At 39.9% G+C, this 27,027-nt stretch overlaps 2 protein-coding genes across 4 annotated transcripts; both read right to left on the reverse strand.

Moving 5' to 3' along the window:
• Positions 1-349: 349 nt before the first annotated feature.
• On the reverse strand, positions 350-4,433 carry LOC145455617 (uncharacterized). 2 transcript variants are annotated; one of them, XR_013920377.1, is made up of 3 exons: positions 3,742-4,433; positions 3,449-3,593; positions 350-976 (listed from the first exon to the last, which is right to left on the reverse strand). XR_013920377.1 is itself a non-coding variant. In XM_080333601.1 (2 exons), exons 1-2 carry the CDS (start codon positions 3,865-3,867, stop codon positions 866-868), a joined length of 237 nt encoding a protein of 78 aa, XP_080189727.1. In that variant the 5' UTR covers positions 3,868-4,037; the 3' UTR covers positions 350-865. The 2 variants fall into 2 exon arrangements, 1 of the variants encoding a protein (XP_080189727.1); XM_080333601.1 differs by lacking the exon at positions 3,449-3,593 and having other exon boundaries at positions 3,742-4,037.
• A 2,135-nt stretch (positions 4,434-6,568) lies between these two features.
• LOC145455613 (fibrocystin-L-like) lies at positions 6,569-27,027 on the reverse strand. Of its 2 annotated transcripts, none has more exons than XM_080333596.1 (29): positions 26,905-27,027; positions 26,197-26,322; positions 22,686-22,811; positions 22,320-22,439; positions 21,904-22,072; positions 21,744-21,844; positions 21,313-21,475; positions 19,993-20,059; positions 17,752-17,840; positions 17,605-17,690; positions 17,399-17,543; positions 17,196-17,275; positions 16,939-17,133; positions 16,714-16,879; positions 15,965-16,079; positions 15,721-15,851; positions 14,432-14,601; positions 14,264-14,368; positions 14,024-14,176; positions 12,935-13,176; positions 12,788-12,871; positions 12,238-12,288; positions 11,907-11,951; positions 10,933-11,049; positions 10,740-10,871; positions 9,718-9,877; positions 9,559-9,656; positions 7,041-7,166; positions 6,569-6,843 (listed from the first exon to the last, which is right to left on the reverse strand). In XM_080333596.1, the coding sequence occupies exons 2-29, from the start codon at positions 26,300-26,302 to the stop codon at positions 6,841-6,843; spliced, it is 3,345 nt and encodes a 1,114-aa protein (XP_080189722.1). In that variant the 5' UTR covers positions 26,303-26,322; positions 26,905-27,027; the 3' UTR covers positions 6,569-6,840. The 2 variants fall into 2 exon arrangements, with proteins under 2 accessions (XP_080189722.1, XP_080189721.1); XM_080333595.1 differs by having other exon boundaries at positions 6,569-6,846.

Raw genomic sequence — 27,027 nt, forward strand, 5'->3', positions numbered from 1 at the left:
ACTGAATCTCTATGCCGCAAAGCATCTTCAATACCATATATATCCTCTTCCTGTCATAATCGTAATTCAGAACTTATAACCTTTTAGATCTGCCTGAGCTATTAACCGCCGTTGCCGAGTTTGTGATGCCATGTGACGGATTCCTGTAATTTTGAGCCGTATAGTAAAAGCTAAATTATGTTCCGAACTAACTTTAATCAGCAGGTAATTACCGACCGAGGCGCACCAATCCCTTATGGTAGATAAGCGCCACTACAACTTTTTACAATACTACTACTAATAATAATAACAATAAAATCATATCCACTTCAATACCATTCACTGATACGGATTTAAACTAGTAACGCCGTTGTATCTTAAGTAATTTAATTGACAATTTAATATAAATCCATCAATATATAAGAGCAAAATAATAATAACACAAAGTGCAAATCTTATAATGATAAATCAAAGCGTCAAAATTATGCAATGTGTGAACGAATTGTCGCGTCCTTCAGCAAAAAGTTACTAGTTACACAACCATGATTCCATATAGGTACAGACAGTGGTACAGGTATGAGGATGGGCGGGGATAGGATTGTGATTTAACTGTGCCGTGCGGCTTTGGGTCTTATCCGTATAGCCGTTACATACGATGCGCAGGTATATAGCTATATAATGTGATTCATTTCAACCCATTGTACAAAACAATTTCAGTATAGCGAACAGGCATATATCCATGAATATGACGACAAATGATGTAGAATCATCGCTTAGCATATTGGAAAAACAGGGTTATAGGACACACACGGCGCTAAACATTGTATCAATAAGTCACTTTGAGAATACGGGGTATATATACACGGAATAGCTGGAGGCGATTTATCTAGGGAAGTCGAATCGCTTCTCCGTTTCGAATTTCGTAATTCTGCATCCATTCGGTATCCACATTCTGCTGTAGCTTCTGGTCGAGCAAGTCGAATCCATTCGTAACGTCCTGAAAATACCGGAAGATCAATGAGCAGGAGTGAGCATTGGTCTATTTATTGGTGAGCTAGTTCTATCACTTCGGTAGCGAGCCAGGAATCAGGAGTTGAATTCATTTTGGTCACTCGTGGTCGGGGAAAGGCTAGTAATTTTCAATGCGTTGAAGTCAGAGTCATTGATTTTAGTGGTTAATCGTTGGAATGGCCGCAGCGTAATCTTATCAATTCCTTATCTGATACAAATAGACAGCGTATAATCGTGTCTTGAAGCCGGAGTATACTGAATACAATTTAGATTCGCTACTTCGAAACTGACCGAGTCGGACAGACCACGGAAAGAACAACATTAATCGTACGGAGACGCTAGTGGAATCGAAGTCAGAATGGCATTGTTAGGGTTGCATTCAAAACAAACGGTGTTTTGAAAAACTTTGTTCAAAGCATGTGTTAAACAGTGTTTTAAACAAATGCCTTTTAAAAAAATTGTGTTTTTTTAAGTTGTAAAATTATGCCATAATTGCGTAAATACTTTCCAGAAACATGTTGCATGAGCCTACGGACAATTACCGCCTGATTTAGCCGACGTATATCGATAAGGGATGGTTGGAACCCTCAAAATAGTAGGTTCAACAGTTATAGTACAGATATTTCGTCTAAGGATCTATATTTAGTAGGGATGGTGTGAACGCGAGGTTCACGTGCACAAACGAACCTTGATAGGTTCTGCACTGTGAACCTTTTTCATATATTACAATTTTCACTACATTAGAACATCTTTGGTTGAAATTTATTGCATTTCAACTGCGAGTCACTCTATGCATGGCGCTGGCAGCATAAAACAATCAACACCAACCGACCACGCACCTGGACCACCTCACAAATTTTACTGCTTTGTTACAAAAATGTGCTCGAAATATCCAGCTTTCCGTTTGTGAATATTTAGTGACTCTCGGCTGTGAGCTTCGACCGCAATCACACAACATCAAGAGCGAAATACACTACCTACACTACCTATAGGTAGTCAGCGAATGATGATTGGTCAACCAATCAATGAAATTGATATCGTTGTCTGATGTAAAAATCTAGCAGACGTTCGGGATCAATCTTGATTTCATATTTCTATTGTTTCATAAAAGCCAAATCCTTGCGATTGGGGTATTGGCTACTGCTGTATAACTTGCTATATGCTCAATGCTATAATATCAGTAGCAAGTATAGAAACCCGTTTTACACTCTGCTCAATATCAACGTAGGCTATAGCAATACCCAGACGCCGAATACATTGTCCGGTCTGGCCTGGACCGTTAAGGCGTAAGCTTATATTCCCTTACAAGTCCTCGTCGAAATTGTTGGCAAAGCGACGGAAGATATTCATTTTCTGGGATGATTATATATCAATTGATTGCCCCAGTTGATACATCTGTTGACGTTTAAAATGTCAATATGTACTTCAGCATTGTTGGATTATGTGGCCCGAGTGGTATCTAGGTATCGCAAGCCTATCACTTCACTGAAATGTAAAGTTGGAATTAGCAATATGACGACACGTGACGTCATGAGGTTCACATTCGCGTTCACACAGAACCTTTCAAAATGGTTCGCGTTCACACGAACCTGAACCTTTCAGAGGTTCACACCATCCCTAATATCTACCCTATATTTGTAACTGTCAATGTCAATCTACATGACGTCACAATTGAATATTCGTGACGTTATGGCTTAAAAACAAAAACAATAAAAAACCTGTTTTAAATTAGGGCCTTGTTATAAACATGTTTGTTTTTAATTGATTTTTGTTCTAAATGCAATCCTAGGCATAGCACTCCGTCGGTACCTTTACGACACATGGAGTATGGTAAAAACACTACGTGGCACAGAGAGTTTGAATCACGGCAATTAGATGACGCTAACATCTAATTGCGATTACAGCTCGCATTGGTGACCGACTGAACGAGGACAGAAGATAACAAGGAATCATTTCTCAAATACTTTAAAATGTACCGCGATGCAGGAGGAATACGCTGTTGCAGATATGCTGTACAGTACAAGTAGGGATTGTAGGCTACAGCAAAAGGGAGAGAACCACACAAATAATTCACGTCGAAAACAAAGGCGTGCATGGCTATATCAAAACGTAAGGACTTAGTTACAAGATTTATCAGCATGAAATATCCAGCTATATTTGATACGCGAAGTGATCCTATATCAGGGGTCGGAAATCATTCGAGTGCAGCGTGTCAAATATGTCAAATTCAAAATATCACCAAACGGAGTGCCAAACATTTTCAATTTCGTCATCTGTATCTTTGCAAGCAAGGAATCCCACCAAACGCTTATCTGAAGCTGGTATACGGCATCGGTCACGTCAGTGGTTCTCAAGTTATGGGTCGCGAAATGTATAAAGTTTGGTCGCTACCACACTATAGCTATCAGTTAATGTACGTCTAATTACTTAATCCATTTACGATAAAAATTTTGGTTACCTTCGAGCGTTTTCCATTTTAAAAACTTCTTTTTCACTTTTCGCAACGAACATGATTATAATAGGTCGTGTGTGTCAATTCATTTGGCGTGCCATGAAATATCATCTTGGGTGACTTTTTCCAGGGTCGCCGACCCCTGTCCTATCTTTACAAATAATGAGCTTATTGGCAATCATGAAAAAGACATGCGTTCACAACGATTTCATAGCACGAAGTCCATTTTTTTGAAGTATAACAATTCAACCACATACGTTTACTTGACTTAACGACAGATTTTAATTGCACCAACTTACCCTGTAGCACAATCGCAGCAGGGCCATCGACCGTCGGATGACATGGTCCGCTTCCGCCGGATGGGTCAATGGCACTTGGGGAACCATCTTCTGCAGAAATATCTTGAAATGGCTTGGGACAGCCATCGTTCGTTATCGTATTAATAATTTAATAATTCTCGGAAACACGTTACGTTAACCACCATAGTACTGAAATATTTAGCAACAAAAACGGTTGACTTCATCACTAACGTCTTGACAGCATACTCGTTAACAAGTAGGCGGCAGCCCGGCTTCTTCATTTATGAGCTGCCCTGATATGAAGTGTGAATTTGGAAGCAAAGTGTTTGTGACATCATAAAGGGCCGGTAGTAATAACCGCTCGCAATTGCAACGACTCCCGATTTTTGGGTAGGTGTTTGGTGCAAAACGAAGGTTTGCCAACTCAATAGCGTCAGCTTGCGGATCACATTCATGGAGTGACTTCAAATTAACGATACGGGGTTACAACTTCGTTACATTCAACCCAGAAATACATAAACTGACCGAGATGCCGAAATGAAACGAACGTCTGCATGGCGGTAATTCCAACAACCCCTTCTCCGTATACAGAAAGAAAAGTGAATCCAACCTTGGATTGCTGTGCATTTCGCCCTGATCATTTGCTGGGTAATACGGTCAATTGGTTGCGATTATAAAAATCACCGAATATAGTGAGCTTTAATAACCTAACCCGCAAGTCTTCTACAAATTTCCGCCGCATCATAAAAAGAAAAATCTACCACGTACAGTTACATTACACATCTACTATACTACTATAGATTACGGGTGCATCAACATAGTATTGAAAGAACAAAACTATTAGAATGATTTTCGCCCAAAACCAAAACATTATAATGAATATTTATTGTCTCTTCTGCTCTTCCCTTTCAGACACCAGTTCAGAAATGGCTTTTAATCTTTTCGTAGGCATACGACTACGAGACTATTAAACAGGTATGATTTTCACACGTGTATTACTAAGCTATAGTAACGCTGCAACGAAACTAATGCTAAAATTCCCTCATCGCTTGAATTTTTACTACAAGTCGACGCATCGGCCGGCGAGATTACAGACAAGCCCAGACCGTTACAGTGCCAAGTAAATTTATATCCCTCTTCACAAAACAGCAAAGGCCCTGCTGAATGAGTGTTGCATAACATAGTAACCTTTAGCCCAGATCCAATCTACAAATTCTACATGAACGACAGCTTGTCATAGTTTACTATCCTGTAGTTTAGAGTTACACTGTCACTTTGCAAATGATTGAGCCTACGCTCCTGCCTATATCGTCAGTACAAGCGACGATGGCTTTTGTATTCCGCAACCTCGAAGTTTTCGTAACGGCGCCATGAATTTCATAAAGCTGTGGATGCGGATAAAACACGCTTTTGTCGTAACGACGGTGTTTGCTTAGGCTCACTAACGACGTGTACCGAACAAATCGACTGGGACTGGGGATTAGGAATTCAAGATCCATACCACTAAATAACTACTGCCAGTACCAGTCAGTCGTCACTATAAAATGAAGTCTGAAGAGTTATTGGCACAGCAATACCCATCTACTTATTAGTCCATTGCTCTTAAACTGTTCGATAAAGACATCAATGAAACAACTAGGCTATGGTGAATGTTATCGGTCCACTACCATTCTGAAGTCTTAAACAATCTTCGACTTTCGAAATCATTGTAGGCAGAGGCTATAGGCCTATATACGGAACTGACTGTCGTCTGCTATATACGATCAGATCACATCGAAAAATCTTGATCTCACATCGCAAAATATTCGTTTGACTATTATGAGGGTAGGCCCCATTGTCGATAAAGATCAATGTAGTGCAGAGGTACGAGTGATCTTATTCATATTTGACTAGCATTTATGTGGACTTATCGACTCCGTGATTCATGTCCTCTTCTTGAAAGTCGTACAGATCAAGGACTTTGTTGACATTGCGTGACAGGTAATCTGAGCGTCGAAGGAGAACGGCATGTCGCGCTAACCTCGCGCGGGATCCCTGTACTTAACCGACATGTGTAATACACATAAAGCCCATGACAAGCATATATATATATATATATATATTCCTTTCTTATGCCGCAGCAGGTGCAGAATGCATTCTACCGGTAGTACTTCGTAATGAGGCGATGTTATCAAAAACCACCCAAGCACACTGTTGCCAACCGCGGGAAGGATCTGGCAGCCAAATTTTGCGTAAAATAGTGCCAAACTGACTGAGAAAGTGCCAAATTGTCTTTGGTCTTCGAAATTACCTTGAGCTTCAGCAGTCCAATAAAGCTTAACTGTAAAGGTAAGACCGTGCATCTTGGTGGAATACATTTTGCTGCATAGGGTTTCAAGACACCTATATATATATATGCCTATTGAATTCCATATTTCTTTACTTCAACATCAAATACTTCCTCAAGTGCACGAGTAAACCGTAATTGACACTGATCTAATGTGCTATTAACAAACTTTCATCGTGATAGTTGGAGGACGACGAGAGTGCCAACGTGCCAAACTCAAATCCCCGGTGCTAACCAACACGAAAATGAGCCGAAATTACGGAATTTGGCTCCCAAATGGCGCCAATTGGCAACACCGCCAAGCACAGATATTAACACCTGCGTACCGCCGTACGATGACCTATTCCAAAGCAATTTTCAATCAGTTAAGAGCTCACTTATTAAGATACGTTGAGATGGTCACTTTCTAACGCGTTCGATAGCTGACTCAGTCGTTTCAAGTAGGATGACCAACCGTCCGATCCTTACCACACAATACATTGATCGCTCAAACGCGTCACGGGTTTGCAAAATTGAACTTTTATTGTGAAGAAACTACATACATATAATCCGGTCAAGTCGAGCTATTATCAAGCGTGGACGGATTACGCAAAAGATAAAATTACCAGATTATTAGATAGAAATAATAAAAAACTACTATGAAAAGATCAGTATAGGTTCCTAAATATCGAATATATCAACGATGTCGTAGATCGGATGATTTTGCAGGTCTTCGCAAAGGTTTTCGTACGAATTTCCACGACTCGTCCCACGTGTCAACAGGTTGATGGTCTTCACTTCTAAAAGATTTCGAACTCAAGCTCACCGCGTCATCTCGCCAGCCAATTTAGAGTGGTGTTTTCTCCCTTGATTAGGAGCATTCCTTATAAACACGGCAAATATTATTGTCTCGCGCAACATGCAGACCTTCTTCTGCCAACCTTTTTACAAATACAGGCTACTCTGCAATGCGTAGTATATACGTGGTACTTACGGCCGATCGCAGTTTTGCGAAGAGAAACGCAAGGCCGACTATCGCAAGGACTCCGCCTAACACGCTGAGGGCAGCTATCAACGGAGTGTTGTTGTTATCCTCGACAACTACTTCGTTTCCCGACACCTGGTTAACAAAGGAGATGTTCAATTAAACATAAGCGGTAGTCGGTGACTCGGTGTGAACCTAGCAGCCACATTACAATATCAGCTTGTAATAAATAGCAAACGTTTAGCGTCCACGAAATGGAGTATGCGATATTTCACTCAAATAGGGGGCAGTCATATCACACCGACGACCTACGGGGCTGTACTTCATTCGGCCCACGATTCAGCGCCGAGTATCGTTTTTCCCATCTCTATCACAATTTAAAATTTGTTCAAGGAAATAATCGATCAAGACACGTTGTGCATAATTGTTCTCTTCGGTATGCCACTTTATCACAACCGGGGTTGTAATGACTCGAGCCATGACTCGACTCTAGTCGCAATTTGTTGGCGACTCAACTTGAGCTAATTGTGTAGCGACTCGAGTTGCACTCAAATCATTGGACGTGACTCGAGACTTCAGCCAGACTCCAGCCAAGACAGGCATTAATTAGTAACCACTTTATTGGTATTTCGTCTATCAGCAATGGTATTTGGAAGATAAGGCCAGAAACTGTTAAAAGTGAGGAAAATTACTATATTATGAATGTGAGGCATTTTATATCAACCAATCAGATTTGTAATTTGGTTTTTGGTTTGTACAAATCAGATTTTGTTTGTACACGAATTGAACACGAAACTGAACAGTGAATATAATGACTTGGACTCACACCAGTGTTGGGATGACTCGAGTTTCATTTTTCGCATGACTTGACTTGACTCGAGTCACTTCGCTAAAATGACTTGACTTGACTCGGCGTATCAGAAATGTGGATTGACTCGTGACTCGGAGCAAAATTCACGAGTCAATTTCAAGTCATCAAGTAATCGATGTCGATAAAAATCACTGTATCTTGCATGTGTTCGGATTGTTCGCGAAACGCTGGTGTAACCCGTGAGAGCGACCAATCATTCAATGATCATGTGTTTCACTGAACCTCGATTGTTCCCTCACAAATAAATTGACCACAAACGTAGTGATCGAAGCTTACAGCCTACGTTGTCGTAACTCTAGTAGTAAAGTATAGCGAAATGTTTATTTCTGTTCTCTGTTCTTACCTTAACCAAACCTAATGTTTTTTTGAAATTGAATTCGAATATAGTTTATATAATTCTGAAGCTCTACCATTGGCGCAGGCTCGAATTCTATCATGTCTTTTTGTAAATGGGTAATGTATTGCAACTTATCAATTTGTTTCTCTATTCTCTATTTTGGGTGGTAACTATAAACTGAGGCTATGCAATTACGCAGTTCAACATTTCTACGTATATGTGAGCGATGCAGCGCCTTCTTGCGTTTATATTTAACTCTATATTCAGTTAAATAGTATATTCATATTGAAATGTATTTTGTGATACGATTGTTGATATACAATGTTCTTTCCAATTCTCTACTAGTTGCTGACGATTACCCCTGACGAGTGTCAGCCGAAAATATTCGGGTTCATTTCAATATGAATATACTATTTAACTGTATATTGAAGTTCTGTACCTCCAAGAAGCTCTTCAACTCTATATTCGTTCATCGGTTCGGAATCAATGACTACTCAATCTGTAGTTCAGACAGCTGGCAAATTGCAATGACGTAATCATGTCTCATACTGCGAAAAGCCAACTTGACTTGAAATGTGACTTGACTCGTGACTTGACTTGACTTGACTCGACTTGACTCGAGTCACTCCCAAAAATCGAGTGACTTGACTTGACTCGAGTCACCTTCGAAAATCGATTCACTTGACTCGAGTCAAAATGTGCAATGACTCGTGATTCGAAGGTAGTGACTTGATCTCAACAGTGACTCACACTCGAATCTTAACACTATGACTCGGACTCGATTCGGGCAAAACGGCCGGTGCCATAATAGCGGGGCATACAAAATATAGCGAGTCAGTGTTAGCTTGGGTTAGGGATAAGATCAGGGTTACATCGACTTAGGCTTATAGGTCAGGTCTCCTTGTGTTATGTTTAGGGTTAAGTTAGGTGTAGGGCTACGGTTCGGGTCAGGTTAGATGGTGTTGGTAAGGCTTATAGCTCGGGTTATTTGGAATGATTCACTATCATGACACAAGCTACCTTGAATGCTTCGATATTTTGAATGGGTTGCTATTATGACATTCGCTGCTTTGAAACTCGCTATTTTGAACGCAAGCCAGGTGAAGTATGTTCATTGTTCATAAAGTCAATTTTTACATGAAAAATACTTGTTCAGGTTCAGAAAGCTGCCTAACCCCAGCGTGACCCTGGTATGAGCCGGTAAATTGTGCATGTGAAACCATGAGGACTTTCCATTATCCCGTCAACTTCTTACAGTGTACAGTAGTATTCGGGCTACGCCACACATTAAATCTGGAAATCAAATTGCTAAAATCCACCTGGATGACATCGGTGTCAATCGTGAGTCCAGACATCGACTCTGGATAAGTCACTTGTACTCTCAGCACGTAATCCCCCGCATTGGATATGGTCAAATCTACCAGATAGAAGCGTGTTAGCGTTGAATGTAACAACAATAAGTATTAATTTCAACCGACTTCCGAATTCAGCATGTCCATCTTCATTGCTGAAGAAAGCGAGGGTTTCCGATAAGTAAGCGTCAGTCTGAGAAGTCTGGATGATGGTAGCTGTAGCAATCCACGGGTCGGAGACGTGTCCTAAGATGATATCATTGCCGCCGACATCAATGCCTGCTACCTAAACAGCGTAAGAATGGAATGAGAGGCGATAACGATTGAATAGGTTGAAAACATAGTTGTTAATATAACTTCAGTATAGAGGAATATTCTACTTGTGTACAAGTAGAATAAGTGGTGTTCTGGGAATGTCGAAACTGTGTAGGGCAATAAGTACTCAAGAAAACCATGTTTCAGCGACATCAATACCCATAAATTTTTCTGGCTGGCTCAGTTGTTGGGAAACCATGACTCGCAAGCCATATGTGACTCTTTTAAAGATGGCTTACATTCGTGGCGGTGCTTGATTATGTCGTAACTATAACTCGACGTAAGCTCGTTGGTGATTGGCTAGCATTTGATTACTGGACATTGAATTGTTATTTGAACGCTGTTGCCTTACAACAGACGTAAGAGCTGATAGGATGATGCACACTAAATTAGGTCAATTGCTGATGGGTCTTTACTTAATTTCGCGGCATCCACTGATCGCACCACAATATCACGAATCCAACTACAAGGCTTGGCAATAAGGAGTTCAGTGTGGATGATATTACATCGTATCAGTTTTTAACACAGAAAATATGGCGCACATGACGAATACCATGTCACGAACTTCAACTTTGCACCAATCGTCAATTTTCGAGTCACATTTTATCAAAATTGTTATATGGCTCCCTTGAACAAAAGGTTTCCCTACTCTTGGGTCAGCACTTCAGAATGGTAATGTTTCACACACATATTTCAATTCCTAAAACTGTTCTTGTCCATATCAACCTACCTTGTTTGTCGATAGAAAATCGGACAGTTATCATCACATGAAATCAAGTTGACGAGCTCAAGTCGAACGGGACGGTCTTCATTCGAATGCAAACGTAGCTCACCTTCAAAACTGGAGAAAGCACTTGACTTGCAAAACCGGAATTCGGTTGTTGAACGATTCTAATTCCAGCTGGTACAAAGTAGGAGACGGAATCCGTTTCACTTTCTGTCGTATTTGTTATTGTCGTGTTACTCTGAAACAAATTCACAGGTTAATGACTGAAAGATCATATTACTGCAAAATCCTTTACTAACCGTGGCAGTAGCTCTCACGTCGACGACACTAAGAGACGAAACCTCAGTACCCAATGCCTCACTCAGAGTGTTCTCTTGCAACGCATTGGTTACAGTCGATGTAACATTCACCAAATCCTAAAATGAAACGTCCATTCAATCACATCAGTAGATCGTTGATATAGGCTCGTCAATCCAATGTCCTAGGCCACATAGGACTTCTTGAACGTTCATTCTCTGCGACCCCACCATAGAAAGAAAATTTCTACGCGACCCCACAGCATAGCTGGCAGGCTAACTGGCAAACACAGCTGTGATGTTGTTCAAACGCACCACGAATACCTCCTGTCCATTATACATGCAATTAGAAATACTTCATTTTGATAAAATCAAGACAGAAAACCTGATATCAATCAAACGACAGAATTTATGATTAAAAGTTAGGGTATTCACGTAAAATATTGTTGTTTCTGCGCGGCAGTCTGAATCCTGCTGTTGCCGATCATAAGCACAGAAGCCTGTCTAATGGGTTATCTACGGATGCCAATCGTTGTAATTCATACAAGTATTCCATGACTTTAATAACGCAGCAACACGCTCAAGTCGGATTCGAACGAATATATAGCTGACAAATAGTGTAGCAACAGCAACATACAACTTGATATAGCAGGCACGTAGTACAGCCACAGCAACATACGACCGACGAACGGAAGAGAAGTAAGATTAACGTAGGTATAAGTAAGCAACGAACGTAAGTAAGACGATTAAGATTTACAATTAATTTCGCGACAACGTAAATAACCTTCAAATGGTGGTTCGCAGAGGCTTTATATAGCGTCAAGAACAGCTTATCTGAAAAGTCTTGATTACAAATGATTACTAACATCAGGATTAACAAATGAAATGCGTAATGGCAAACAATTGTAGAGGGATATATATAGTTATAGCTATCTATATATTTTGCCTTGAAGGAATATCATCACACTTTTACTTACCTCGTAAGACAAGCTGGTCTCATTTCCAGAGGTTGCATTTGTTGCCTGTTAAGGGAATGATAAATGTAGTATCAATTACATGTCAAAAACGAGTAATCAACAAATTCAGATACAGAGTATCAAATTAATAATGATACATTACATAAAGTAATATTGTTAATTATACTACAATTATGGACTGATATATGCCTTCAACGGTCATGAGTCATATATATGCATATCATTATTTATTATGAAATGCCCATTGAAAAATATTTTGGAAAATATTGGCATGGCCTTTCCATTTACATATGCAAGAAAGGATGTTAGGATTGTAGACAAAATTGCTTACAGCAGTGGTGTTGATTGAATCCTCAACAGCGTTTCCAATCTCGACAGTGACCTGTAGGAGAAATATATTTGGTAATACTCAACCGCTTTGTTCAAGAGGCTCGGTTGCATAGGAAATTTTTCAAATATCCCCTGTAACAAATGATCTCTACCATATCTGCAGTTGTTTCCATAAACAAGTAGGTGTTGTTGACATTATGCCTGTGATTCATTTGAATTTATCCTTTAATCAGGCTAATACGATGCGATTGACTATGAAATTGAATTTGGGGTCTGAGCTATCTTAGGCTGAAGTATCTATCGGTTGACCGCTGTATTGCAGCCACGAGGGGCTACATGACCTCGGAGATAACTTGACCGAATCTCTCATATTATTTGGAGAATAGAAAGATTGGAGGCGTCATAAATTTTACTTAACACTGTTGCATGATGATACTTAGATAAGTAAAGAGTATTGTTGAGACGCAAAGAGTTTACAATACAGCCCTGAGCATCATATCTCACATTCTTTTTTATGAATGATTATCACTATGAAAGAGAAAGTGACATACTGCATACGGTCCAGTAGTTCTTCTCCTTCTGCGGGCAAAGTCTTCACGAACTGCATTCACGATTCTAATTTTACTCGGCGGAATCTAACGTCAAAAGCACAAAATTTTCTGTAATGTCGAGAATACGCATGACAGATTCAACCCTACGTTAAGAAAGAGAGCCAGATTATTCACGAGATTCCCATTGTCAAAGAATTCGTCTGGCGTGACTGCCGGCATGTTGAAAGTCAGGACTACCACCGCAGCTTCATGAATTTCGACAACATCGCTTCCCGCCAGCGTGACATAGACCATTTGCTCTGTTCTATCGAAAAAATTCGCTCCGGCATGATTGTTGACCGTTGGAACGTATTGTCCTGGTGCTGTAGGTGGCAGCACAATGCTTTTTCCTAAAAACATTGTTGTTTGTAATCTATTATATTAATTGGAAGGGATCTGGATGGAGCAATCGCAGTGTAATTGTAATCAATCATACTTCTTTTGATGCGGGTAATGTTAAAAAAATGCTAGGATTGTTGAGGATATCATGTTCACGAGGAAGGTTGGTAATGCAAATAAGAGTGATAAAGAGTTTGAGTATCTGTTTGAGGTACAGTGCAATTAGCCTTCTCACATCTTCAACTAACGAACAAAACGGTTTATATTCAAGCGATCACACGACGTTTGTCCTATAAATGCTCGCATGTAAATGGATATCCGCTGCTCAAGTGAAGATATCACAGATTAAACTGTGATGCAACAATGCCGAAATTATCAATGTGCGTCCTTGCTGCATACGAGGATCAAGTTACTACATATCCAATTTATCTTTTCATGTCCAGAGAACTGAAAATGTACGATTTCGAAATCGTCAACTACATACTTGTTGTTTGTAACACATACACAATTATTAGTAATGCGCTTCGGTTGAGTACATTCTATTTCTATCCCAACTATTTAGAAAGTGGTGTTGGTAGACCAAAGGCAAACGAGCCCGGGGTAATAATGTCCAATTTGACTGTTATATATGCCTAATAGATGTTGTACTATGATTGAGCTATGCGAATACACTGGGGAACATAGATAAGGAAGTCTTAGCATGGTAAATTTTTCAGCCTGACTTCACATAGTTGACATCATTAGCATTGACGGATTTGTTCCAGAAATTTTTCAAAGTTTTAAATTTGTTAATGGCAAGTAAAAAAGCTTTGATAAATATGATATCATTATATTATGAGCGCAAATCAAGATATGTACCATTTTCATCATATGCTCCATTCAATGGCAGAACGTATCTGTTATCTGTGTAGACATCAAGCCGCTGCGGTCTTTTGGAGAATAATCTGACGATCATCTTAGCGTCATTATCCTCATTCAAGATTCTCAATCGTAGTTTCTCTGGGCTTGTACCTTGGCAGAGATAAGTGTTAGTATCGGACTATACCAGTACTAGAATCGTATTCAGTTAATCATAATAAGATGTAACGAAATGTGTACCTGTGAGGTATAAGTCATATGTTTTGTTCAAGGCAACAATGGTCCAAAATGTGGATAATCGCCTGTAACAAGTGTACCTTTCGCAGGATTCATGATTCTTGGGACCTGAATGTCGACAGTGCAAAAGCATGCTAAATGAAGTTGATTGATAACTTTCGATGAGGTTACCATTGTTCAGATCGACGTATTTGTCTGCCAGTAGTGCAACGGGTGACAACCTTCGAGTTTCCGAGTCCGCATCTAAGCTTTCAATCACCAAGATACCATGGTGGTACCCAGTGCATTTGTGACCCTGCCATTGATTGTTGTTGATGCAAGTAGCACTTGATGAATTTGCTCTGGAAAGCAACAAAGTATGGTCAATATTAACCATAGACATAGATATATATCTTGAAGGTGAGTATAGGGAATTTAGCAGCGTTTCTCTGGAGCCGGTTTTTACAATTAGTACCCATAGAAATAACACAGAATAGGTAGTTGAACTCTGCTACAAACAGATGCAATTGAGAAAGACAATTATAAGACAAAGAAAGACAAATATACTTGCCGGTATCTAGAATGGGTTCCCAACCTAGGGGTTGCGACCCCATGGGGTCGTTTGCCTATTCTCTGGGAGATGCGGAGATGTAAACTTAATACGAATGACTATTACGAGAATGTCAACTAACCAGATGCTATCGGCGGCACAGTTCTGAACAGATCAAAATAGAAAAAAAGACCTCTGAGGAATTTGAACCCAGAAAACAAGATGTTCCGATCAGGAAAAGCGTCATTCTAAATCCCCGCCTACTATAAGGTAAGAAGGGTGTTTGACCATCACTGTGAAGTTAAAGAGTTAGGTGTATAGAGATCAATAAGGCAGGAATTTCTCCTTTCAGGAAAACAAGAAATGAGCTAATAGTGATATCATCTGTTAACAGTATACATACACACACGCTCAACGTAGCCGAATAAGTTATATATCGTACAGTACTTGACCACTTCAATTGGATTGAAATATTGTTCATTGTTCATTTAATTGAAATATTCATCAGATCAAAACACCACAAGATTTCGATATAATGAAAATATAGGAGGGTGATTAGAGAAGTCTATGAAATCAGACAACCGCTGAAGTTGGCCAAAAAAACAATAGACGTTGCAATAGTCTTGATAGAGATATATTGACAAGTTCATAATTACAAAACTTCTATTACTGCGCAAATAGCCGCCAGCGTGCCACATGGGCCATGAATAGGTGGGTGGCAGAACATTTTCAAGTGGAAATTTGGGGTTGCGGCCATAAAAAGCCCTGATATGAAGCACTTGGGCTGTTGAGTGTTGAGTAACCGTTTCATTACTGAAAGTGGTGACATGCCACTTATGCAGAGCAGAAAGATTTCAACAGATGACAAATTTGGACTTGAAACTCAATTGAATTACTGATAATTGTTGAAAGAACCCAACAGTTGAAGTACCTCAAAATTCCTTTATCGGGTGCGATTTCATCGACAGGAATTTTGCTTCCATCTTGGCGTGTTAACATTGCTTTTGGAATTTTGTAGTCTCCCAAACCTCTGCTAAGATCTCCATTCCATTCGAATTCAGCCTGTCATAGTAAAGAACAACCTATAAATAACTGCAGGACTCAAAACTGCAATCACGAGAATGCTGATGAATTATTCAAAGATTCCAAGGGCAATAAATACACTCCCAAGATACCTGAGGAATGATAGATCCACCACTTCCTCCAACCATTGATCCATCTCTGTCGACCAACAGAGCTTTTTTCAATCCATCACACTCCATATCGCCGCATTCGACCAGCCTTATTGAACTAAACAAAGGAATCTTGTTAAGACATTGGTGAGGCATATTGATAACAGTGGTTTGATTGATTTCCGCAAAATACTAGAGAAGTCACAAACAACACGTTATTTCAACAAGTCATTAGGGGCACATAACTTTAGAATAGCGAATACATTAACAATATGAAGTTGTTGTTTTGCGTTCATATGTATTTTATGAGATATGTGCAATCTGCATCCTATGCATAGCAATTATTATTAGACTAATATGTAAATTGTGAGCAAGACCTTGAAATATTACGACGAGTATGATTTGGTTGTAAAACTGAGCAGGAAGTCATGCTTATCAAAGTACAAACTATTTCAGTGGTTGCAATAGAACCCTGTGTCATTTTGTAGCGCTAATGCATATTGCATGTTTGTAGCATTAGCAGTTCTTACATGTGGTATATCTTGCAAGCAAGAATGACTACAGCACACTACATTTCATCGCCAGCAAATGATCAAATTGACACGAAAATTAATTACAATTATAAGTGAGAAATTGCAATCCAATGCCCGATTTTAAACATTTCAATTACCCAATGTTAAAATAAAGTTAATGATACATTAATGCTAATACTATTACCGGTCGCAAAACAAGTTACAGCTTCTGTAACTTACCTCACAGAAGGTCTATGGAAATATATTCTCGAACTCTCCGATGAATTGATGAATTGTAATTGCGATGTGTATACAGGATGCAAAAAGTCCTCAGCCAGGGCATTGGTCAATATCACCGTGTTGTCGGTTGAGCAAGTCGCGTCGTCAAAATTGACGAAAGCAACGCCTTATAAATCAGGAAAAAATCAAATATTCATCGTGGTCATATTAAAAAATGCTAAAAACCTTGAATTTCGGTACGTCCACCGATTGCTGGGTATGATCTCGATGCAACGAATGGGGAGGAGGTCGGTTTGGAATTGAAGGTCGGCCACAAGATACCAGTCCTAGCCAGTCTGGTAGCTCCATCCTTCAAAGTCGCTCTAGCCGACCCGGAACCACGCACGATATACGAATCATCAGAAAGAGTCGGACAGTAGCCTTTGACATATGAATCATATCACTACGATTGAATTCAACATTCTTGCGACATAGAGAGATACCTGGACTGCTCACAGCTACGATTGTAGATCGCTCGATTGTGATGCGTTTGTCTTGAAAAGCGTGAATCACAGATCTTGGACTGTAAGTGTAAAGAATAGGTGACAATTGGTGACACAATTTGCCAGTAATCTCAAGTATTCTAGTTACATATTCAGTAGAAATCAAGTCCAGCATGTATGCCTGGCTTGAAGCCGATAATTACCTGTATATGATGGGCGCGATAGCAAATCCGCTGTCTGTGATCAATACATCAGAAACCATCAGACTGCCGACACCTTCGTAATAAATACCATGATCGTACGCGTTGTGGATTTTAAACTTTGTGATGCTCGTGCAAAGTCTAAAACCTAAAATGAGACTTGCTTGATTAAGACGTTGTGGAATGTACAAAATATCCAGATCATTCACCATCTTGATTCATATAGATTCCATGGAGTGTAGCCCTCGCTGTATTCCATCCCCATTCAATACTATTACCCTGAGTGCTGTACGGGCTGAAAATCATCAACTTCGGTTGCACGATTTCACAAATGGACATGTTATGCACATATTTACCTGCAGTCGTGTCCATCGATTCGATACCCGGCACGTTCAGACCCGACGACCACATTGTTACTCAATGTCAGATCAGAGGCCGCGTTCACCTTAAATCAGCAAAACAATAATCACAGATGACATCAGCGTTTTAAGGTTGTATGATATGGAGCTACTGAAGAATAATGACATGGATGGTACAATATTGAGGTTTGGATGGTCAAACTATTTAGTAACTGAATATTAGATGGGTTCATTCATTGAATAATATTTTCTTCGGTAGGAGGGTAAATTTATTGAGAATCAGGAGGTTGGTCATAGTGAGCTAAATTTGGGCATAGTCATCATGCAATTTTGATTAATTGAGTATGATCTGACTCAAATTCAACAGGTTGTGTCCAGGTCAGACTATCACCCCAATATTATGGGGATTCTCTATCATCTAGCTCAGTGGTTCCCAACCTTTTTCGATTCATCGCTCCCTTTTCAGGCTCCACACCAATCATCGCCCCCCAAATATTGGGAACCGAAAAGTGGGCATACAAACTGTAATTATCGGCGAATTGACTAAAAAAACGTCAATTTCTCGGCTCGAACTAGAAATTACACTTTTACAGCTAAACTTTGGTGGGTTGACTAAAAATGAAAGGTCGTTTCTCCGACTTGACTCCTACTGGACCATAACAGCACTTCGCCACCCCCCAAATTGTTGGTCTTGGCCCCCCATAGGGCGATAAACCAAACTTCAGATGGGCTTCGCCCCTCAGACCCCCCTCTCCAGATACCTCTTTTACCGCTACTTATCAGCAAAAATTGTTGGACTCTTTAGTTAATCGGCTTAATTGGCGTGAAGCGCAAAAAATTTCTATCATTCATGATTGAATCGGTCATTATGATCGGGAATTACATATATATTGCTGTTAATTTTTATCCTCTCTCTGCTGAGTGAGGTGTCTTGGAAAATGTAGGGCCCGTAAATAATAATTTAACATATTCGAGCGGACCCGTGGGTATAATGACTTCGTTACGTGATGGCATTTTGTGCCTGTCTGCTACGTCAAAAGATATTCAAATCGCACATACTAAACTTAAAGACGCAAATTGGTATTTCTGCACTGGCAAATAATTTTTCTCTGCTGGATGGCATTTGTCTTTTGGGGTTCTTATTGCCAGGACAGGAAAATTTGGCGCCAGCCGTTTAGGCGCCTATGTACAATTCAACATATATGTATATTGTATATATATCGAAGTCGGTCAGAATAAAGCACACTTCTCGGAGTCGCATGTTACATGGCCTGAAACTTCATATGTCTTGCTGCGTCATGGCGTGGTAATGGCTGACGCTGATATGCCCATTTCTATATCTCATGCGTATTATTTTTTGGAGGACGGGTATCTAATAAGCAAGAAATTTGACAACATTAAATCGCGCACAATGCGAATTTTTTTTAGAAAAGTTGCATAAATTTTCAAAATAATACTCTATAATTGATGTTAATTCACGAAGAAATTTTGGGCCCCCCTTCGAGTTCGCCTCCCCCATCTCAATTGGGGGTTTGGGGTGCGGCAGTTACGGTCATGGACTCCAATATAGCCGTTTCAACGCGCCAACCCCCTTCATCCGTTTTCGCCCCCTGGGGGGTGATATCGCCCACGTTGGGAACCACTGATCTAGCTAGAAACTCTGCGCGACTCTTACAGAAAAGGCATAAATCAACGTATTACTTGTCTGGTTTGCTAAGAGACATGGTCAGTGGCCACTGTCACTTCTTTCAACTTTCTATCTCTCTCCCGACAGTAATAATTGGACTGAATCAGTATTGGAAAATTAACGTGTAAAATGGCTGATTTGGGTCGTTCTGTGTGGTTCATTCAATGTGATAAATTTATGAAGGAAACCGACTACTTACGGACATCAATAAGAAAGAATAGGTTGTCAACCAGGTTTGGATACTGAGTGGTTATCAATGTATGGATGTCTTGCGCAATATATAGTTTTATAGCCTGACTATATTCTTGCATCTGCAATTTTTTGATCATCATTATGATGACATAGTATTCAAGGTCATGACATCAGTTGATGATTCAGATTGTTGAAATGTCAAGTAATATTCAATCTCCAATAGATGGCTGTATTGGAAATTTCAGTAATTCAGTCATTGCAGCTTGTCTATCAAGCAGTAGTTGGTTTAAAAGTAGGTAACAATCAAACTTGTCACAATTGCGTATACCATATTTACCACGTTTAACATTTTCACATACCTGTATTCCGGCAACCCATGCAGAAGATCCACTAGCACGCGTCAGCATCACAAGATTACCCTCAACCCTGTGCAACGCACAAACAGTGAAAATACAAATAAATGAAAAATAGCAACAAGTCAGAAAAATAAAACAACAGTAATCATTTATACTTCCATTCACTTCGGCCATCTTATAAGTAACTTTGCAATGAAAATTTGATCAATGTAAATACGACTAAATAAATTTGGAGAATATAAAAACTGTTGAAAATGCAAACAATGTCCCTTTCCATTGCTTTGTTATTGCGATCATTGAATTACTGGCACGTTGTATAAAATTTAAACATGTGAGGTTGCATAAATATGACTTCAGTTACATCTGGTCAACGGTATACAAAAAACGTCTCTTCGACTTCTATTTAGCACATATTGCACTGTATTCTAACCTATATTACCTAACTATGGATCCAGTATCAATTAAAGGGGCACTGCGCTCAAAACACGACATGGTTTCAATTTAGAGTTAAAATCGGGACCAAATTTTGGTCGTAGTCATTTTCTTTAGAAACCCGCTGTAATGGAACAGCAGATACATGATTTTTACAGCTATTCCCGTTCCATGTCTTTGCTGCTTAACCCGTTGTGTTATCTGGCGCGATCAGGCAGTCACGCAGAGAACGGAATTTAGATAGTTGTCATCTGATATAGTTAACGAATTGTGTCTTGTAAACCAGGGCGGTTTAGTTATGATGAGCGTACAGTACCAGTGCTGAACGGACGGCGCTTAGCCAGACTGTGCGATCGCTGGTATATCACAGCTTGAAAATTATCACTGTATGAATAGCAATATACAACCATCGGCTTCTCAGTATCAGTCCGACAAAATGAAAAATATTATAGAGTGAAGTTAATTTTCAACAAGATTCAGACACAAATACGCCTGGATGAACGTCGTGCAGTGTACACATACTTACTGTAACTAAACCACCGTGGTTTGGAAGACACAATTGCTTTATAATGTCGACTGACAATTATCTAAAATTCGTTCTCTGTGTGTCAGCCTAATTGCGCTGGGAAAGTGCAACAGTGAAGATATCGCGTCAGAAATGTTTCAATGGTTAAGTAGCAAAGACGAGCAAGCATAAAGGCAGCTAGAGTGGAACGGGGTAGTTGGAAAAATCATCTATCTGCTGTTCCATTACAGTGGCGTTCGGAAGAAAATGGCTGCAGCAAAACAGTTTTTCCTGATTTTGGTATAAATTTGAGACCACATCATATTTAGAGTGCAGTGCCCCTTCAACAAAATAATTAATTGATAAAAATTGAAATATTCAATTACCTGTTATTGCTTCCTTCCACCCTTATACCAGACCCATATGTATCATGGACTACATTAGCAGATATGTTGAGTCTGCTTGCACCAAGGACACCAATTGCAGAGTTGAAGCCGTTGTGAAAGGTATTTTTTCTCACAAAAGATGGTGCGAGCTCATTAGCCTCACCTAATACCGAAATACCACAGTAAATTCACTATTCATGACAAACAATCAGTCACGCTCGGATACTGTAATTCCAACCCAATAAGGTGACGGTCATGCTTAGACTATGTCTAATTACTTGGCACCGTAGTATTAAGAACATCATCATTGCATATTCTCTGAAGGCATATAAAAATTTAATCTTTTTTTCGTATAAACACGAGATTATATTAGGCATAAATCGCAATACTAAATCAAAATGTCTTGCGATCCAACCGAATTCAACAAATACCTGTATTACTAACTGCAAGGGAAAATCTGGTTTCGTAGCTTGTGGGCACATCCATCTGTCCAGAGTTATAAAATTCGACATTAGACAGTCTTGCAAAACCTCTGTCGTGAGAAGATGGAGATATGTATGCTATTTCCAGCTTTTTTGAATTCATTGCTACCTGTAGTCTCCAGCAGCTGTTATATAAATGCGAGCGCCAAATGCTTCCCTTGCCATATCATCATAGTCTTCTCCGTATACTTTAATATTGCGTGTTAGCATCGCTACTTCTGCACGAATCTCATACGAAGAAGGACCATCTCCATCAATAGTAAGGTTGAAACTTTCAGCTGAGACAAAAATAAGGTTTACTGTAGAGAAGCTACGTCAAGAACAGAAGAAAGGCTCGTTAGCTATAGAGAAATTTATGCAGTGGGTTTGTGACATGGTAAGTATTATCAAAGAAGTCAGCATGCATATGCGCAAAAGCACAAAGATGGAAGGTGTATTAGAAATGTTATTCTTCTTCTGATATTATTGTCACATCAATACACATATACACCAGTGAAATAACTTCCAAAAGTAATAGCGACATACCCAAATGCTCAAACTTTGCCGATTCATTCAACGTGACGACACTTCCGTTTACAGACACAATCTTGAATGTTTCCGTTTCCGAGGGATCACCGCCGGTGGTTGCGATAACGATTTCGTCTCCTGCAAAAATGTGATTGGCATGTTCACCATTTGCTACAAAGGCGTTAACAGCACTGTGATAGGAATAGTTGACTGTGAGAGAGCAGTATGTAAGATTTGAAACTGAAATTGACCACTGAAATCAATGCCGACAATTTTGGATCAGTCTGATCTTACTAGCTGATCAGAATCACTTTGAATACTTGACAAAGGGAGTTTACAATGAATATAATGGTTGGAATTGATATTTCTCCAAACAGCAATTACCTGAGACCCAGTTGGATGGAGAATCTTCAAGTGTTATGGTGCTTTCTCCTGGTCGCAAAGCATCGGCAAGATGAGTGGAATGGGGAGATCGATCCTTTCCATGTAAGTCGAGTCCGCCGATAACACCTTTTTGTGACGGGAACAGTGTTAACCGGGTAATGCGGGCACTTTTCTTTAGCAGGATTGAAATGATATCCAGATATGAAAAATTGAGTTTTAATTCAAGCCGAGGAAGATGCACGTACAGTATACTGTACCTACATCTTCCTCACGAGGACATTTCTCTGGCCTATGTATCAACAGATGTTTAAATTACAAAACTTTTCCCCCAATCGAGGACTTGATTACATAAGGAGTATTATTTGTGAATGATCATTTATTAAAATAATCGCGAATTAAGGCTACAGGAGATCCTTTCATTAATATATATGTATATACTTCTATAAGGCTTTTCTGTGTATTGGAAAATTTGATTTTCTTTGTTATGACTACGGTAAAGTTGATTTTTGCATAACTTTCTCTTTATTATTATGTCGTTACAGCATAAGTTGCTTGCTTGTAGCGGTTTCTTGGTCAGTAGGTCGTGGTTTTGGTCCCCGGTTGGGTTAGACCAGGGGCGGGCAACTTCTCCAAGTCGGCGGGCCGGATATAGGAAAATTAGGTACTTGGCGGGCCGGATTGCTGAATCGATACATTATTCGCCCATTTATCCACGTATTCAAGGAATAAATCGCATTTAATGAATGTATTTTAACGACAGCCATGCAACTTCAAAGCCATTTCTCGCCAATAATGACGAAGACAATGTCGATTTGAGAACAGCACTGTCATACTAGATGCGCCGATAACACACATGCGTCGATAACACATGCGTCGAAAACGGAATAAACCGAATTGCGTGTTGATCACACACAAATTCGTCGCATCATCATCTGGTTCTAGCTGAAAATAAGCATCGGCACGATCAACTTTTTCTAAGATACAACTAGTGTTGGGATCATATCACTACCCTCGAGTCACGAGTCATTTCGAGTCATTACACATTTTGACTCTAGTCAAGTCAAGTCAATCGATTTTCGAAGGTGACTCGAGTCAGTCAATTCACTCGTTTTTTGGAGGTGACTCGAGTCAAGTCGAGTCAAGTCACGAGTCAAGTCACAATTCACGTCAAATTGAATTTTCAAAGTCATTACATTTTGCCAGATGTGTAAAAGACAGATGTATTGGTCAAATATCTTGAATCAAATCACGAGTATAAGGTCAAATATACATGCAAAAGGGCGCTGTATCGCTCAAGCAGACGTAGAGCAGCTAATCAAATACGTGAGCCAAAATAGAGTATCAAATACGAAGCGTCGAGAAGTTGAAACAAAATGATATGATATAATATACTACCCATCTACACATCCCTGAGTATATAAAAGCATAAACGATATTCCTTCCATTTAAATCATACAAGAGGGTTGGTTAAGGTTGGGTTAGACCAGGGGCGGGCAACTTCTCCAAGTCGGCGGGCCGGATATAGGAAAATTAGGTACTTGGCGGGCCGGATTGCTGAATCGATACATTATTCGCCCATTTATCCACGTATTCAAGGAATAAATCGCATTTAATGAATGTATTTCAACGACAGCCATGCAACTTCAAAGCCATTTCTCGCCAATAATGACGAAGACAATGTCGATTTGAGAACAGCACTGTCATACAGCAGGGGTGGCCAATCTTTTTGCCAGTCACGGCCGCATTTCGACTACTCATGTAGCCTACGGCCGCATTCCAGGGAATAGTCGTAATGAAATAGCAGGACGCCAAAAACTCATGTTAAAGTGTCTATGTCCATTGTCCATTTCCGGCGAACTCCGTACTAATCTATTAAATAATGTAGGCTGTTCATAGTCGCGACAAGCGCAAAAATTTTTTCAGATTTATTCATGAATTTCGTCATTAAAATTAGTAGTTCTACATATTATTTTTCATCCCATGTGATCAGATTCACCGGTAGAGTAGGTGTGGCGCATCTGTTCGCAACTGTACTGTGGGGCTCTGATTGCAAAGTGCGCAACTATATTAAAATCGAAAAATAAAGTCGCATGTAATCGCGCGCTGCGCGAAGAAACTTTCACGAATAATTAAAATCTTTCAAGAAATCGGGAGTCAATTCGTAAATTCAAATTATACGTCGACGGCCGCCAACACCTACTAATTGAATTACGTGTCCACTGCCGCACAAATTTGCTTCTACGGCCGCAGGTTGGCCACCCTTGTCATACAGGTACCACCTTGTCTGCTTCTCTCTGATCAATCAACACACGGTGCAATCTTTCATTAGGATTTCAAGGCGTTCAATAAGCCCGGTACCCCAAATTTACCAAGATATCAATGCATTAGGGTCAAGTAGGTGACGAGATAGCGTGGTTATTAATTGTGCGGCCTGTCTATCTCGATATTGAATTCATGCGGGCCGCGGCCTTGAAATTTGAAATTGGCTCGCGACCCGTTTTCAGTTGGCGACACCTGGCATAATCGGTGTCTTACAAAAGCCTAGAAGTGTGCGCCGTGCTACAAGTCGGCGGTTACGGAATCAAAAATAAGAAATATCGGGCTGGTGTATATGACCATTGTCGTCGACAAACACCATTATTACCACAAATGACATTAGGGTTCAGTACATCATAAATGCAGATAATGCAAGTCTTCTCGCTTCGACGAACTTACGCGTAAGCTCCACCCTCGCTCGCTGTACATGCATATGTATACAAACATACAATCACTATAATGTATGTGAGCAAGTAGTTGGGAATCTCGGAAGACTGGGGCCGGCGGGCCACATTATCATGTAAGACGAAAAACTGTCCGACGGCCGGACAAAATCCCTTCGGATTCGGCCCGCGGGCCGTATGTTGCCCACCCCTGGGTTAGACCAAAGACCTGATTAGTAACACCGGCATCCATGACTTACCCGCTTGGCGCTCGGCATTTCCGAGATAGCATGGACCTCTAGAAGGCTATTCCTGCACCTTCCTTGTCTAGCGGCATATCCACATCATGCACTCATGGTAGGTATATATGCACAGTTTGTGTGTATGTCATATCATGAGTCGGTGTATATGCGCAAAAACATCAAGGACAAAAATTAAAAACGTCCTATTCCAAAATTGGTTTTCATTTAATTCCTTATTTATATGCCTCAGACAAAAAGCATTCAAGTTGAAATATTATTCTGCATTAAATGAGGTCTTGATAATATCTATACTTCAACTGCAAACTCTGTTTCTTGGTATGAAAGTCTATTCTATCATAATTGCGATGTGGTGTTTCACAATTTACTTTCGCAATTTCTGGACAACTATTCTAAGCCTAAATATCACCAAAATATGATCAAACAGTGAATACAGTCATGATGTCAAAAGTAAATATAAATATAAAGGTTGTAACAGATATGGATGATACCTAAACAGTCTTACGAGTGTAATTAGAATTTCGTGATGCAATTCTGCGCACCATTACTCACCAATGACCTTGGGACCCATGTTGATCTGTTGAGATATGATATCAGGGGATTGTCGATCACCCGCAGGATGATGCCGAGATTTCCTTGGAATATGGAATCTTCCCATCCGACAATGAGTCGACCACCCTAAATTCCATCAAGTGAGCCTCAAATTAAATGAGGAATTAAATAGTGATGGCTGAAAACATGTCTCCAACTGCCTAGTTAACTAAATCAGCTAAATCAGTTGTTCCCAAACCTTCGTAGACACACCCCCCTATCGCAAAATGCAACCAGAATGCTAGCCATTCCAACTGATAGTTTGATAGCATGGAAGGTTATCTTACGACTGTTGATGAGAGAATTCTCAAATATGAAATTAGGACTATAATCAGTTGACTGCAGCTTCGCGCCCGCCTTCTGATGCTTTCACGCCCCCCCCCCCAGTTTAACAACCAATGGACTGAATCATATCAGAAATATAATCATGTATGTAAGATATCACAAGTGACCATGATGCTATTCTAGTATAAAATGTTGCAAAATTATTCCACCACGATTCAAAGTTGCCAATTTGAAATAGGGCGAAAACTACTCAACAGTACAAAGTGAAACTATACAAAAAGCAACTAGTGCAAAAAGCGGGTAAAATTTACAACTGCAGTTCTTTGTGACACATTTTAATTTATTAACACTGAAAGATTATAAGAGAGAGTGAAAAGATCTTACAGTCACAACAATATGAGTCGCACTCAAAGTAACATCTAGGGTAGAGTCTTCCCAGTCAATTTCCAAAACACCGTCTATGAACAGTTTTTTAATTCTTGGAAGGTCCTCCTTTACAATCATCCA

The sequence above is a fragment of the Botryllus schlosseri genome, chromosome 14 (genome assembly GCF_051294905.1).
Source record: "Botryllus schlosseri isolate E-star chromosome 14, Bs_hap1, whole genome shotgun sequence".
Lineage (NCBI taxonomy): Eukaryota > Metazoa > Chordata > Ascidiacea > Stolidobranchia > Styelidae > Botryllus > Botryllus schlosseri.